This window comes from Gavialis gangeticus, unplaced genomic scaffold, assembly GCF_001723915.1.
Source record: "Gavialis gangeticus isolate Ggan-Ray unplaced genomic scaffold, GavGan_comp1, whole genome shotgun sequence".
In the NCBI taxonomy this organism is placed as follows: Eukaryota; Metazoa; Chordata; order Crocodylia; family Gavialidae; genus Gavialis; species Gavialis gangeticus.
The window spans coordinates 33,068,716-33,084,819 of record NW_017729024.1 but is presented as its reverse complement, the minus strand read 5'-3'; the positions used below and the strand labels follow the sequence as shown (position 1 = coordinate 33,084,819).

Genomic DNA, 16,104 nt, shown 5'->3' with positions numbered 1-16,104 from the left:
GGGGAGATAATGTTTCCCCTAGCGCCCCCTGGCATGACAAGGAACAGTGGACACAAATGATTGCAGAGTAGGTTTAGATTAGACATCCTCAAGAACTACTTCACAGTTAGGGCGGCTAGGAGCTGGAACCAACTTCCTAGGGAAGTGGTGCTGGCTCCTACCCTGGGGATCTTTAAGAAGAGGCTTGATGACTACCTGGCTGGAGTCATTTGAGTCCAGTCTTTTCTCCCGCCCAGGCTGGGGGTCGGACTTGAAGTTCTACAAGGTCCCTTCCGACCCTACTTCTATGATTCTATGATTCTGTGAGTGCGGGGCCAAACTGGGCTATGCCAGCAGGGAGAAGGGGGAGCCAGCCCAGCTCCATAGAGCCCCTGCCAACCCAGCCCTGCGCTCCTGCAGCCTCACCCTGAGCCCCGATGGTGCTGGCCCTGGGACACCAACACGGGCCCTGCGCTCCCACCCAGCTGTCAATGTACTCCCTTGCCTGCTCGCTGCCACTCACCCCCTGCCTGCCCCTGCTTTCCCCATTTTGCTGCCCGCCAGCCTCTCCTGCACCATGTGGCTCCTGGATGCATCATCGGACCATGGGAGCACAGGCCTGTGCCAGTATCCTGGAGCTAGGAGCCATGGGGGGAGGGGGTGCATGTAGGCATGCATCCGTGCAATGAGGGAGGGAGGGACAGGGGTTGAGAGAGATGCAGAGAGAGCAATGGGGGAGAGAGTTAGAGTATGTGTGTGCATGCAATTAGGGAGGGAGAGACAAAGTGTCCCCATACCCATCCACACCCCCCCCCACATGCTCCCTCACCCCACACTTGTCCACCCTCCCTCACATACCCACCCCCCCACACTATACAAGAGTAAGACTTCATTTTAAGCTATTGTGCAAACACATCTATGTATACTACACAAAGGCAAGTAAATCAGGACAAAAATATTTTTTGAAATGAAATCAATGAATGTTGTAGGTGTTCAATTTTTAGAATATAATTTGGTATTTTTCTGGTTTTCAAGATGGCAAAACCCCTTGCTGAAAGGAGTACTTCTAGAGGCAATGGGAGGGATTTCTGGTGGCAAAGGTCAGGGGTTAGGGGGAAAAACTTCCAGTCTCTAGATGGTGATCAAGGGGCGAAGCAGTTATCAAGGGGTGGGGCTACCCACGCGGCCCTCAATAGCTTGCCAAACTTGGTAAGCGGCCCTCTACTGAAAATAATTATAAGCACTATAAGCTACCTCACTCCTCAATTCTTTCCATACATAAAAAGTGGGAATGACCATCCTCCCTTATCATAGATTTGATCTCCGGGTAATGAGCTTTTTTCTTCTACTAGTTTTGTTTGCTACTCTAGGCAAATTCCCTCTCCCCCTCCTACAGCTGTTTTTTACTATGTTGTGCTTGGCTTGCACTGATCAGACCAGATGAAAAATGTCTTGCATTTGAAGGCTTGTCTTAACTCTATCTTAGCTATGCAGCTGGTCCAATAAAAGATATCACCCTAAGAACTCTTTGCCTCTTGCATAATTTCTGGACCATCACAGCTACCTCACTTTTACACTGCCACATTTACTTTATCATCCAAGTAGCCTGTAAGTGTAAGCTTGATATTTTTGTAGCAGAAGAAAATGTTTAAAATGTGCAGATATTTTAACCTATAATCATTCTTTTATCTGATTTTCATGGATCCAAAAGTTAGATTATTAGTGTTTAATCAGCAGTGAATATTGTGGCAATCAGTATTTAAAATCCAGATTTTTTGCCAAATCTTCAAAATATGCTTTCTGTCTTCTTGTTCACTTTCTTAATGATAATTGAAACCAATTGATTAGGCTCTTTATAACGTCTAAACCTTACACTTTAATTATGTTTTAGAGAATAAAGATGTTCTCATCTGAGAATAGAACTGTCATAGGAACATGTCAATTCCCTTTTTTCTCTGAATTGTCTTGTGTACCTACTAAAGAGTTAGCCTAGCGATAACAAGACCCATCACTTTGGTTTGCTCGTTGTTGATGTTTTGGGGTTTGGCCCCACACCTTGCATTGTTACATCAAGTTTTGGAACAATTTTCAATGTTTGCAAATGTAACAGATTGTGTTACATGATATGAAGCCCATCAAAAGCAGAACACTCAAACAATGGCATATGAGGCCTGAGATCAGGACTGAATCAGGTCTGCTTCTAGCCTTTTGAAGTTACTAACTCATGGAAGAATAATGTAGTATAGTTAGTAGACTATATACAAAATAGCTTTAGTTAAAATTTATCAACAAGGAGAAAAAGATAGCATTTTCAATATGTGTTTCAAGGTTGAAGGAAATTTTGGATAGAGCATCTCTAGTTCAGGCCCTGAGTTATCTAAGTAACTGTGTTTGCCTGGTGTTAAGTATATGGGACACATACTGCAGTATGTGGCTGGTATGGAGATGGAGTTAAAAGTTATCAATTTACCAACAGTTGGATTGTCCAGGAAGACACTAGAAAGTTTTAGTAGCTGGTCAGATGTGATACATTTTCTTTTATATGTAGTCACACTTAGTCACTACAGAGAGGTTACTGGCAATTTTTTGTTACTTTAAATATTTAAATAGGTTAAAATGTTTTTGTACAGTCAGAGCACTGCACAAGTGCACTGCAACTTTTAGAAGACCGGTCTAATCAAATTCCAGGCAGGCAATTAAAAGCTTTATATGGAAATAATTTCTACCAAAAGCTACACTGCAGAGATGACCTGACCAACCCTCTCAGCTAACTTGAAGATAAAATGCTTTTGTAAGTTTGCTCGATTGACTTGGAGTAGTCCTTTAGCCACACGGTGTGACCCACTGGCTTACTTCTTTCTACTAATCAGCTTAAAACTGTAAAGTATCATTGGAGGAATTTGGGATGTGACAGTTCTTGAGTTTGTTCAACCTTCTAGGTCAAAGAATACTAATCAGACATTAGCCTTTGCATTGCAAGTTGTGATCCTGCTGATCTGTGATGGAAGACTCTGTCAAGACACTAAAATGTCCTCAGTGTTCTCAGTGTTTTCTTGCTGATGCTAGAAATATTTATGGTAATTAGCTTTTCAGAAAAAAGATCTAAGAGGCTAGTAACATAGGGCCAGATCCTATCATCTCTGAAATACACTCTGTAAAGATCAGTGAAACTCTCTGTATAGGCAGCTTTGGAACTCACCTTTAACATTTATCAGATGCTGTTGTCCACTCTGTTTAGTCATACCCTTCCAGACATGCTGGGACTCTAATGTCTTTCAGCTGCAGATGCTTCTTTGGGACAGAAGCTTCTTAAAAGATTGATAGTAATCTTGTAGAAGAGCAGCCCTGGTCTCTTGTTCCCCAGCTACATACTTTGCTCTTCTAACAACGGGGTGTGGCTGACGTGCAGCTACTGCAGTTGTTTGCCAGCAGAATTTCATTCTTGCACTAAATTAAGTGGCATATGGAACAGTACATGGTGGTGTGGGGTGACAAAAAATGGCTGCACCACACCAAAGAATTAGCTCATAATCTTTAAAATCTATTTGAAAGTGACTTGTGTTTTTGCCAGTAAACTTTCTGGGTTTGACAGTTACCCTAATACTCTGAAAGAGAGGTAGGTTGGCTGTGTTAGTCTGAAGTCCGGTAGGTTTCCTACATTCGTTGATAGTCATGAGAGTCATGGCATCTGTATCCCAATCCCAAGTCTTTTTTTCACCTCTACTTTGTCCCAGACCTTACCTACTCAGTCTCCATTTATAGTTCTCACACTTTTGATCCACATCTGTCTTTCTGCTCAGCAAGTCCCAGGCAACCTTCTTGGAAGTGGTGGTGGCAGTAAGTTGTGGTCTTTTACAAATTAGTTGGGAGCCAGGCCTTAATGCAGAATTAAAGTTCACAGGTTCATTAGCTTGCTGCTGCATTTTAGAATAAAGGAAGATTTACTACCAGAAATCAGCACTCTGAAAGAAGAGCTTGAACATTAGTTTTTTGGGGGGGTGCGTGCGCGCACATGCGTAAATACATCTCAGACCAGTGGCTCTCAACACTTTTAGCCTCAAGGCAGGCCTTCATAACTTTTCTCAACGTAGCAGTAGCCTGGGGTCCTTGTTGATATTTCTGAATTTCGATTCTAGATCAGTAAAAGTAATATAGAGCTGCCTTGAGGCTAAAAGAATTGAGAAACACTGATCCAGCTAGTGCCAGGGGAGGGCAGTGGGGGCCCGCTCAACCACTTGCCCTTCCTTCCCACCTCCAGTCCATAAGTGAGGGGGGCAAGGGTGGTCCCTGTGGCCAAGGCTGCTTCCCCTGGGGTTGTGCATACCAGTTACCAAAGCCATCTGCCCTTGTGGCCCCTCTGGCTGGCCTGGGGAGCATGGGAGACGCTACAGGGTGAGAGCGAGCTGAAAGACATGCCTTTGTCCACACATCTGCCTGCCTGCCCACAGCAGAGTGCACTGCTCAGTGCAGTCGGACAGCACAGAGATGCTGGAGGGCAGGAGATGGCAGTGGTAGCAGTAGTCCTCAAAGGAGTAGCCAGGAATGCCACTGGTCTGCAAGATGCTGCAGCAGGCAGATGGAGCCAGACTGGGGTAGGAGAGAGCCTTACATCACATGTGGGCTGAGTGCAGTATCACCCTGGTTGAAATCACTGCCTCAGCCTATAATTACAGTCTTCAATTTTCTGTATCAATTGGGACCTGGTCCAAAGTCTAAAGGAAAGGCTTCTATTGACTTGAATTGGATTTGGCCCCTAATACATTGAGACAAATATTTATTAATTTGATAATTGTGAAGGATTTTATTTTCTGTAACGATTGAAATAGTGGTACTAGCTATTCTATATCTATTCAGTATAAAACATTTAAAAATCCAGGACTCACCATAATCTGTGTCAAAGAAAATTTGCATCTAATTGTTCAACTACACTATGTGTATTATTTACCTAGTGTCCGTTTATTTTGTTCCATGTTGTTCAGAAGTTTAAAATAAAAACCATAAAAAGAATAACGTAAATTAAGAAAATAATTGCTGAGCATCACAAACAAACAAAAATCAAGAGACCAACTGATTTGTAAGAGCAAGAAAGAATGCCTGTTACATAGCTGGAATCCTATTGTAAAATTAGGTCTTTAGTACCTGGGAGTTGTTCCCATGAGCCAGCAGCATGGTTCCCCCAACACAGCAGAGGCCAGTTGAAGCAGACTCTGATTGTAAACCAGCCCTGAGATCCTTGTTCCTAGCACTGAACACACAAGTAGTTGGGTGCATAAGTCCATGAAGTTGTTTCAAGGTGTGAATTGAAGTCTCACCTAGGCACCTTATTTAGGGTTGCAGGTAGTCCAGGAAATGAGCAGAATTTCAGACAAACCCCACCTGTTTCTTGACTACCTTAGGCATCCCTCTACTCAGTGTTGTAAATTCAATTATTAGGTGTTTAGCTCCCCACTCACTAGATAAGAAACTTAATTTGTGAATTCTGTTCCCAGAGACAGGTATTTAACAGGCAAGGCAGTGTTGTCACACTTGACTCTTTTTCAAAGCCTTTGCTCTTTCACATTCAGATCAGGCAACTTCCTCTTTCATACTTACTGGGCTGCACAGAAATGTCATTGAAAGCACAGGAAAAGAGATGGCGCCTGCTCAGTTGCTTCATGGTCCACCTAGCACCAACCTTTAGTTGCAGACTGGAACATGTTTGGCGCATACAGAATCTGTAGAAAAGTTAGCTGAGCAGCTTCAGCATGTCTTACTGAGCATTTGAACAATTTCAGTTTGATTTGCAAAGGTTTAGTTTTGCCACATTTGAGCAGGTTTTCACAGAAGTGGCAAATGCATGTCCCTTGCACAGAGGCCAACATCCACCAAATTTCATGTCCTAACACTGAAGTGTAGTACATAGGATAGCAAACCGTGGAGTGAGTAGTGGGTACCGAGATTGACTAAGGAATCAGATTAAGGAAAAATGAGACTGGCTGGACAAAGAGATTGGCACAAATAACCACAGTTGTGGAGAGTGAACTGCAAATAGTTGGGAATGTGTGCTAAGCAGACTAGGAGTCTAGAGGGGTGGGACTAAGAGCCTGCTGAGCAAGGATATGAAAATGGGGATTTAGGGACATGGGTCAGATGAACCTCAATTGCGTATCCAAAAGAATCTGCACAGGGTTATTAGGGGGATATATTGGGTCCTTTGTGATCCTAGCCAGCCTTCCTTGGCTTGTCCTTTTACCCCAAGTATGTCATGGGGCTCCAGAAATAATGTTTTACAGTGTGTGGTGACATCTCTCGTTTTCCTGCTTGTGCATGTAAGAAGATCCATGGATGATGAGCATTTTGTGTAGGTAAATCATGGGCATGTTTTGGGCCTTTTGTTATTGCAAAGTGGAATGTGAGATAATTTGGTATTTTAATGGTAGTCCCTGTACATAAAATCTGGATAACAAGGTATCTCAAAGAATAAATTTTAAAACAAATTTTCTCCTGTTTTTTTGCAGACTATACTTCGTCCTCTACAAGCTTTGTGTTCTTTCCAGCTTCAGCATGGTGCTCAGATCCATCACAGCAAAGAACATCTTCTTAAAAATGGTTTATATGACAAGCCCATGCCAAAGAATAAACGCAAACTCAGAAGAATGGAACTCTTGGTGAATAATGTTAAAATCTAGTAAGGCTGTATATGAACTATTATTTTGTAGCTAATGCACACAATTTGGTACATATTTGGTACAAACAGCCATCAGTCTGGTAACAGACTACCTCCTAGACCCTTTGTATTCAGGAAGCTGTTTACCAACATTGCCAGCTACAGTAAAAGGTAGCATATTTAATCTCATAAAAGTCCATGTGTTCTACTCAATTGATAACTCCCCTGTAGAGGGGAGGAAGAATGCAGACAAAAATTTAGTCGTGTTATTTCTAGAGTAAGAGTATGATCCCCAGTATGATTGGATAGATTTAATTTGTGGAAGCTTATGTCAGTATTGATGAGATAATGGCACAGGCAAGGACTGTTTTTCAAAGAAATATTGAATTGCTTAAGGGTATTTTAATTTTAATAATTACAGTAGTCTGAAACAGCAAATGCCTATGTCTTATGGTGAACTTCAGCATAAGGCACTGTGACTTGAATATTTTTGTTTTAATTTTTTGAGGGTTCTCTTTCTTGTTTTATTAGACTGATGCCTTGTTTAAAATGATGTATATGATCATGTAGTAAGCCTAGTTTGAGCCTGTCTGCTTTATTCAGTTGTTTTGATTAAGCTGAGTTAGTATGTGTGTGTTAAGATTTTTTGATAATAAAGAGAATGTTGAAAGAGATGTGTTCACCTGACTTGTAGACCAGGTTCTGCTCTCCAACACTTGGGCAAGACTCCTCAACCCATTCTGACTCAGTGATCACATTGTAACCCCTCTTGTTTACTCCTTTGGTAGTGGAACTTGCATGTATTCCTGTTGAATTTTGAGTCAGAGCTAGGGGACACTAAATGATGGATATTTATAGCTACGCTATGTAAATACACTTATCCACATTAGTGAAATCATTTTTGGAAAAGCAGAACTAGTATTACCACACTTCTTCCAACAGAAGAAGTGCTAACAGGACAAAGGTCAGCTATCTTTGTTGTGAAACAGCTTTTTTGTAACTTGATTAAAAGCTGCTGAAATTAAGTCTCTGTTTTTGCCAGACAGCTATGAAAAACTGGGTCAAATTCCTCAGGAAACAGTGATAACAGTGGGTGATGTATATGTGTTCTCTGATACTTCAGCTGTTATTCTTGGGCTTTGTCAACTAGTAATTTATGGCTAATGCTATCAAGAAAGAGAGACTGCAGAAATTTTCACTGTAGACAAGACTCTACATGGTCACCAGCATTTAAATACCTGTGGGATTTCTCTGAATTAGAGGGAGGTCAAATTTTAGATCAGGGTTTATCTAACTTGATTTGGCTAGCCCCCACCTAGCCTGGGCTCTTCCTTAATCTAGGTATAGGTTAAGAACTTGATTTAGCTGGTTGTTGTCAACCCTGGCTGATACAAGTCATTTAATCTAATATTTGTGTCAATACAGTATTTCTGTATTAGCAGCGAGGACTTTTACAGCAAAAATATCTAATATAAATATTTTTTATATAGGTGTATTTTTCAGGGAATTAGGAAAGTAGTCATAATTCAGTAGTGGCAATTAGGGTTTGTAGCATTGATATAAATGGAGGACGCTCACTGTTGTTTTGCTACTGTTCTTTCATTCTGCATATTTTGAGACTTGACAAGGATAGCAGTACATCCCCAGCCCCCTATGTGAAGGTTAGTTTCCATATCAGAAGGACTAAATTCTTTTTTTATAAAATAGGGGTTCAAATTCTGGAGAACAGAGGAAATGTTGTATAAGTAGCTGAAACTTGCAAACAACTGAAAATGACTTTGAATTAATACATCAAAGAAAGAATCTGCTAAATTGAGTTATAATCCCACACTAAATAATTCTCAGTGTGCAGCCTCTGGACTGAAGGTTTTCTTGCTATTCTGCAAGGGTCAAAGCCTCTACTTCTTAAGAGTGAATAGCTTCATTGACTTGAGGCTACTTCTGGGGGCATTACCCAAGTAAGTAAGGTTTGTAGGATTAGGTTTTACTGTTGAACACACTTGTCTCTATTAATTCTGTTAATTCATTCTCTATGTACAGTAAATACTATATGACCACTATGCAACAGTTAGTTAAGAAATAAAAAATATGAGGTGTGTTGCACTTCAAACATTACCATCTTAATATGGATAGTACTTTTGGAACCAAGAGTTCTAGTTTTTTGTAGGAGCATCTTAATATTGTGCTTTCTTTGAGGATTTTTGTAATTTACAATTTAGCTATAATGTTAAATGTGTTATCTAGGGCAGGTATTTAGTTGCAGTAGAGTTAACACATGAAGCTAGATCTTAAATGATCAGGTTTTTTTTACTCTTCTTATTTTGAAAGACCTCTAACACTTAAAGGGAATGAAGTGAATTGAACTTTATCCTGTGTGTTAAAGTTCAGTTCAGTTACTTCAGTCCTTTCTTGTAAATTATTCAGAATATTTCCTTATATTATATTTTCTTTACTCTCTTTGTCCCTTCTAACCCCCCTTTCCGCTAATCACTCATAGGCAGGAGGAATTTTTTTAAAAACATTTAGGGCCAAACTTTCAGGTCTAGCCTGTGTTTTTATAGGTATAATTTTGCACCAAGATAATTTGGTATTGAATTTATTATGTGTGGAAAGAGTATTAAGAGGTTACATTTGTATGTGAAACAGGTATATAATCCCAATTTAATGTGGATATTGAATTTATTTTGTATGAAAATAAGAGTATTTAGAGACAAAATTTGTATATGAAACAGGTATATAACCCCAACTTAATGTGGGCAAAAGGTAAGCAGAATTATTTGTAGATGCAGCATTGTATGTATAAAAATTGAGATTGCTTGGGCCATTATAATTTATTCTTGTAAGCAACATTTTTGTTCTGTAAATTGTGCTGGAAAATTGACTTACTATTTCAATATTTAATCTTAGTTATGATGCTCAGCAGTGTCCTTCAAGTGGATACATTTATTTTTAAACAAAATTACGTTGAATTGACGAACGTTAGCAGAGTTTATAAAGCTCAGCTTTAAGTCGATAAGGATCACAATTGCATATTAACGATTTACATATTAAAACAAAAGGTGCTGACCAAATCTTAACTCGTTTTACTGCACCTGAGCTTGAAAAACTGTTTTTTACTTTCCCTAAGTCATTTTAATTAGAGGGAGTGTAATTAATGTTTTTATTATTTGCTCTGATAGTTTGTCTTTTTTACTGTCACTTACCAAAAGTTCCTTGAAGTTTAAAAACACTAGCATGAAAGTGAACTTTAAAAAAACATATTAATGCAACGCATTTTCCTTTAATGTTTTGTCCTTCTCCTCTTGTCAACTTTGCACTTTTAATATTACTGCATAAATACATTCTGCCCTCGACATGCCACTGAATGATACGTTAGGGAATCAGTGACATTGCAGCATGTATGTTGGTGACATCGATACCTTTGATGAAGGAGACTGTAATGCCCTACAATGTTTTAAAGTGACAAAAATTTCAGTATAAATTTTGAAAGCAAAAATTGCATGTGATAACACAGACTAATGTAGTTACTTTTAAAGGTGCAGGCATTTCTAAACCTTTGTACTTTTATATTCTCTTCATAGAAGAATTCCATTCATTCTAGAAAGTTTTAAATTTAACATTGGTCCAGAAAGAACATTTGTTCCTAGCAATACTTAACCTTCATTGCATCTTAAACCTGTCAAATTCCAGCTAGGAGATAATGATGCACTATTACAAAGCAGTTCAGGTTTTTATTAGTTTTCCATTAAAAAAAAATAAATGTTCCATTGATATGAATAAGATAAAACATAATTTGTAGGTAAAAGGATTTTCTTTTGTATTGCTACACTGGATTTAAGAGGTTCACGCTATATTGTTTTCTACCATTTCTTTTGTTTAGAAATTTAATTAAACAACTTTTTTTAGAAAGTGTATTTTGGCTCAGTGATTTTTCCTCTAGAGAAATGTTGGGATTTACATAAATGGGTGAACGCACATGCACAAAGTATTACTTTTTGTCCAGATGATAGAAGACAAGGCTGTTGTGACCATTTGTGATTGGTTCTACACTGCACTGAGTTTGGGTCCACCAGGCTGTTCCTGGTGTGGAAGCCAAATTCTGTGCCAGGTCTTTCAGTGTGCTATTCATGGAGGCCTACATGAAGCCCAAATCCCTGTGTAGAAGACAGTGCAAAAACAGATTCCTCTCTGGTCCAGTTGTACATATGGCAGTTTGCCTGTGGCAAGATCGTGTACGGTAAGCATTGCAAGTGATTCCTACCACCACAAACAGATGTGCAACAATGTTACATTGCTCTCAGAAACTGTCCAGTATTGTGCTGGGTTGTGGGAATCCCATGGAGTAGGATTTAAATGAGAGCCTTCTCCACAGCTAGAATATGACTAGTGGGAAGTTTTAGTTTCAGCACTTTGGCTTGATGTTTCCTTAATTCTAGAACTGATTTAGCAGCTTGCTTTGTCTGCACAATGCAGTTGTGGGCAACTGCTTCGTCTTGGTAGCATGAATAATATGGGTTTGCGAAGCAGGCCATGTTCGGTTCAGATTCATATTTGGCCCGATTCGGGGGACAGTGAATCGATTCACTGATTTGGATCACTGTCCCGATTCATTTACGCCAAATCCAAATCTGAAGATTTGATTCTGATTTAGAGAATCAGCGATTCAGCCATACACATAGGTTTATATGTTTTTTCAACATACCTCGAGGTACCAGGCATGGCTCATGAACACTGAGATGGTGGGGCAGATGGAGTGTCCCACAGGAGCACAGCCGCCCCCACCACACATGCTTGGCATTGGACCCGGAAGTGGACCGGAAGTACTTAATAGTTTCATAGTTGTTAGGGTTGGAAGGGACCTGAGCAGATCATCAAGTCTGACCCCCTGCCCTGCGCAGGAAAGAGTACTGTGGTCAAACAACCCCGGCAAGGTGTCTATCTAACCTCCTTTTGAAGACCCCCAGGGTAGGAGCGAGCTCCACTTGCCTTGGAAGTTGGTTCCAGATCCTAGCCACCCTGACTGTGAAGTAGTGCCTCCTGATATCTAGCCTGAATCTACTCTCAGTCAACTTATGGCAGTTATTCCTTGTTACTCCCAGTAGTGCTCGGGGGAACAGGGACTCTCCCATTGCCTGCTGGTCCCCCTTGGCCAGTTTATAGACAGCCACCAGATCCCCTCTCAGCCTTCTCTTGTGGAGGCTGAACAGGTTCCCTCATAGGGCCTGCCTTGCTTCCCCCTGATCATGCCAGTGGCCCTCCTCTGGACCCTCTCAATGCTGGCTACATCCCTTCTGAAGTGCGGCGCCCAGAGCTGGACACAGTACTCCAACTGCAGCCTGGCCACTGTTGCACAGAGGGGAGGATCACCTCCTTGGACCTGCTTGTGATGCATTTGTGGATGCATGACAAGGTGTGGTTAGCTTTCCTCACATTGGCGGTCCACTTCTGGGTCTGCCGCCAAGCACGTGGGTCCCACCCCGCCGCACCTCCCCAGCTCAGCAATTGGCAGCGGAGGGGGGCCGCAAGTGTCCCCCCAGACCCAGGAGGGGGTCCCCCGCGTGCTCTGCGGTGAACCCAGAAGGGGACCAGAAGTGCTTCTGGTCCACTTCTATGACCAAATCTCCAAATCTCTCTAAGTCAATTCAGAGGATTCCTGTTCGATTCAGAGAGATTAATGGGTCTTCTGATTCAATTCGGATTTGGAGATATGGCCGCTGAGTCGGGCTGAATCTCCTCCGAATTGAATCAGTGACTGAATCTTCGCACAGCCCTAATAGATAAGGCTATGTAAATATATTCTTTGGACTCGCGTCTCTATTTCCAAGAGGATGTTGTCAGCTGACCATTGTGCCCTCTATGGGGAAGTCTTATTCTTCACAGAGCAACTGGCAAACTGCTGCAGTTATATAGGCAGGCATAGCTCCAATACCTGCAGCACAGTCATTTCTCTCTATTTATGATATAATCACACATTCATCCTCACCTATATGTGTTCACTGCCCTCATTTGCATATCATTGACAGTTATGTCTCAGTTCAGTTCAGGGCCAGACCCAGACATGGGTGAACCAAGCGGCTGCCTGAGGCCCAGACAGTAAGGGGGCCTGAAAAATTGTAATTTTTTTATTATTATTATCGTTATCTCTGGTGAAGGAGGGCCCGATACTAAAAGTTTATCCGGGGCTGCCAGGAGTCTAGGTACAGTGCTGCCTCACTGTAATAAGATGGTGTATGCAGGGGCAGATGCCACCTTGCTTTTCTCCAGACCAGGTAAGTAGCAAGTTGAGCACCTTGCAACTTGTCACTGTGCACCATCTGTGTAGGGCAGATGGCAGTTTTGAACTGTGGTAGAAATTAGGCCCCTTGATCTAAACTTTTTTTTTAATTGAAAGACTAAATGCTGTGATGATGATGATAATAATAATAATAATAATAATAAATCTGCAGACTCTGCTCTTTAAAGAAGACCAAAGCAACATTGTAAAATTTGTCCTTGTCGTTGGGGGCTGAGTACCATCATGGGGTTTCTGTAGCTTGCAGAATTTGACTGATTATTGGCAATTTGCCATTAATTTAACTAACCAGCTTTTAACGTTGTGTTGTTTCTCTAAAATAGACACTAGTTTTAGTTTCATATACCTTCTTCCCCACAAATGATGTTGTAAGCATATTTCAAAATACACCTGTTGCAATTGAGGAAAAGATGAGTTTTCATTTCTTTAGATGGGTTATACTGGGGTACATGAAGAAATGGGTTATTACTGTTTGGGGCTTGTATAAATGTTTGCAGGAGCATAGTTTAAATTTGAACCTGCTTCATTTCCATAATAGTTACTAACAGGATGTAATAAGAAAAGAATGACAGTGTGGTATGTTAATGTATCAAGTTACAGGCAAGACAGCGTTCTTTGGGTATATATGATATCTTTTATTAAACCAACTTAAATAGTTGGAAAACAATTTTTTGGCAAGCTTTTGGGTTTAAAAACCCTTCATCAGGCTGAGGAAGTCTCTGCAGTTGGTGTGTGCTCTTCCTGGATGGAATGAATAGTAAAGAAGCCAGAGGCTGGGCTGGGCTGCATGTAAGATAGGCAGTCAGTAAAGATGTAAATTGAGGAGTCAGTGGGTGAGAGACAGGCTGGGTATTTGGGAGAAGAGGGATGAATGTAGCAGTTAGATAGTGGAGAGGTACCTGAGGAGTCAAATGTCAGGCAGGTTATAATGTGTTATAAATCCAATGTCTATATTTAGTCCATGATTTTTTTTTTTTTTTTTATCCAGGAGGTTGACGAAGTGAAGTTCATAGGCTCATCTCTGAGAAGTGTTTTGTAACTTTCCTTTGAGGATTAGAACTGAGAGATTGGAGAGAGAATGGTTTTGTGAGAAATGTACCCCCACAGGTCATAGGGTATTCCTGTCTTTGCTAGATTTCTGGTGTGCGTTCATTCTGGTGCACAGTTGTTGTTTGGTCTCTCCTATGTATTTTCCATTGAGGCATTTGGTGCACTGGGTGAGAGATGTTACATTTCTGGAGGCACAGCTGTAAGATCCAGTAATGCTGATGGTTCTGTTGTGGGGCGTAGTAATTATGGGGTTGGTGGAGATGCGTTGGTAGGTTTTGCATTTCTTGTCGTGGCGTGGTCTGGATCCATTTGGTGTGTTCTGGGCCTGAGGAAGTTTGCTTCTGGTGATGAGGTTAGTGAGGTTCGGTGCTTGTTTGAAGGCTAGGATGGGTGGTTTTGGGAAGATCTCTTTAAGAATAGGGTCTCTTTCTAGTACGGGTTGCAATTGTTTGAGGATTTTCCGTATGGGTTTGAGGGAAGGGTGATATGTCATAACCAGTGATGTATGATGTGTGGGGGGTTTTCTTCTGTACTGCAGCAATTCTTCACGTGGTATCCATGTAGCTCTTTCAAATGTGCAGTCTGCCTCTCTGTAGGAGTGTCCTTGTTGGGTGAAAGCCTTTTTAAGATTGGTGAGGTGGTAATCCCGGGTGTTTTCTTCAGTGCAAATTCGGTGGTATCTGAGGGCTTGGCTGTCTATCACAGCTTTCTTGGTGTCTTTAGGGTGATTGCTGGTTCTGCGCAGATATGTATGTTGGTCTGTGGGTTTCTTGTATAATGTGGTCTGTATTTTACCATTCTGGATATTGATCATCATGTCTAAAAAGGAGACATTGGTGCTGGAGTATTCAAAAGATAGTTGGATGGAGGGATGATGATGGTAAAAAAATGTTTTGATTGGAATGATTGGAATTTTTTTTCTGACTATTTAAGTTGGTCCAATAAAATATATCATATTCACCCAAAGAACCTTGTCTGCCTATGTCCTGAGACCAACACGGCTACAACCTACCCCCCGTATCAAGTTATGGTACATTATTACATTGGAAAATAGTAATCCCCTAAGGGATTTGAATTTTACATGATAGCCACTTGCTTTATTCAGAGATGGGAACAGGCAAAATGATTTAAGTTTGTACTACGTGACTAATTAACTGAATATAATTTTCTGTCTAAATTTACATATTTTAACCTGGATAATAGGCAAGACAATTGGAAAAAGGGATCAGATTGAAATCTGGACACAATAATTACCATTTCTCAAAAGAAGCCATATTATGAGGAATACTTAATTTGGATGAGAAAATCCAAATAAGTATTTTTTTCTCTCAGAAAGTTTGTATATTTTGAGCAGGAGTGTGCACAGAATACGGTTATAACTTCTGGTTTTTCACTTGCCTGTAATGAAATACACAGCAGAGAAGCATCTTTTTCATCATTTTTAATTAGAATACATCATTAATGGATGTGCTAATGGAAAGCGGTAGTAGTCTGATATTTGCCAAAAATTGAACAGTTGTGATATATAATTCTAATTTTTCTATGCAAAGGATTTAACTTGCAGATTAATTCCTGCCTTTCCCTCATTTTTAACAGGACATTAGCAAGTAAGGTGAAAATATTACTCTTAAAGTTCTCAATATATGATGAAACTGCTTTAGCTTCTATTTTTACTTTACATTTTATTTTAATGTGCATATATTTGTGTCTGTGTATATATATTAGGGGTGCACCAATAAAGATTTGTTTGGCTGAAACCGGCTGATTATTAACCAGCTATATCACGTGATACCAATCTGATTGCCGATATGCAGCCCTGCAGCTTGGAGAGCAGAGTCCAGCTGGTAAGTCTGTTGGGGGGGAAGGGTGGGGGGTGCAGATCAAGTCCCCACGATGAAGGGAGGGAATGGGGCTGGGGCAGGGCAGGGTCAGGTGCTGCCTAGACAGGGCAGGGCATGAGAGCCGCAGGTGGCTCATAGTGGGGCACATGGGGTGGGGGTGGGGGGACCGGTCCCTGCTGCTGCGTCAAGTCCATGTGAGGCATGTGCCTCCCCAGATCTGTGCACAGGCCAAGGGCAAGCTGCCTGCTACAGGCTGGGGGCTGGGCTGGGACTGTGCTCAGGGAGGGTGGGGTGGG

At 41.1% G+C, this 16,104-nt stretch overlaps 1 protein-coding gene across 2 annotated transcripts in view; it reads left to right on the top strand.

Annotated features, from left to right (window-relative positions):
• The window catches only part of DTWD2 (DTW domain containing 2), a 209,822-nt gene extending 199,283 nt beyond the window's left edge, over positions 1-10,539 (top strand). For both annotated transcript variants that reach the window (XM_019517002.1, XM_019517003.1), the window contains one exon: positions 6,477-10,539. In XM_019517002.1, coding sequence (XP_019372547.1) covers positions 6,477-6,647 — 171 coding nt within the window. In that variant the 3' untranslated portion in view covers positions 6,648-10,539. The remainder of the gene's footprint in view (positions 1-6,476) is intronic.
• The last annotated feature ends 5,565 nt before the right edge of the window (positions 10,540-16,104 follow it).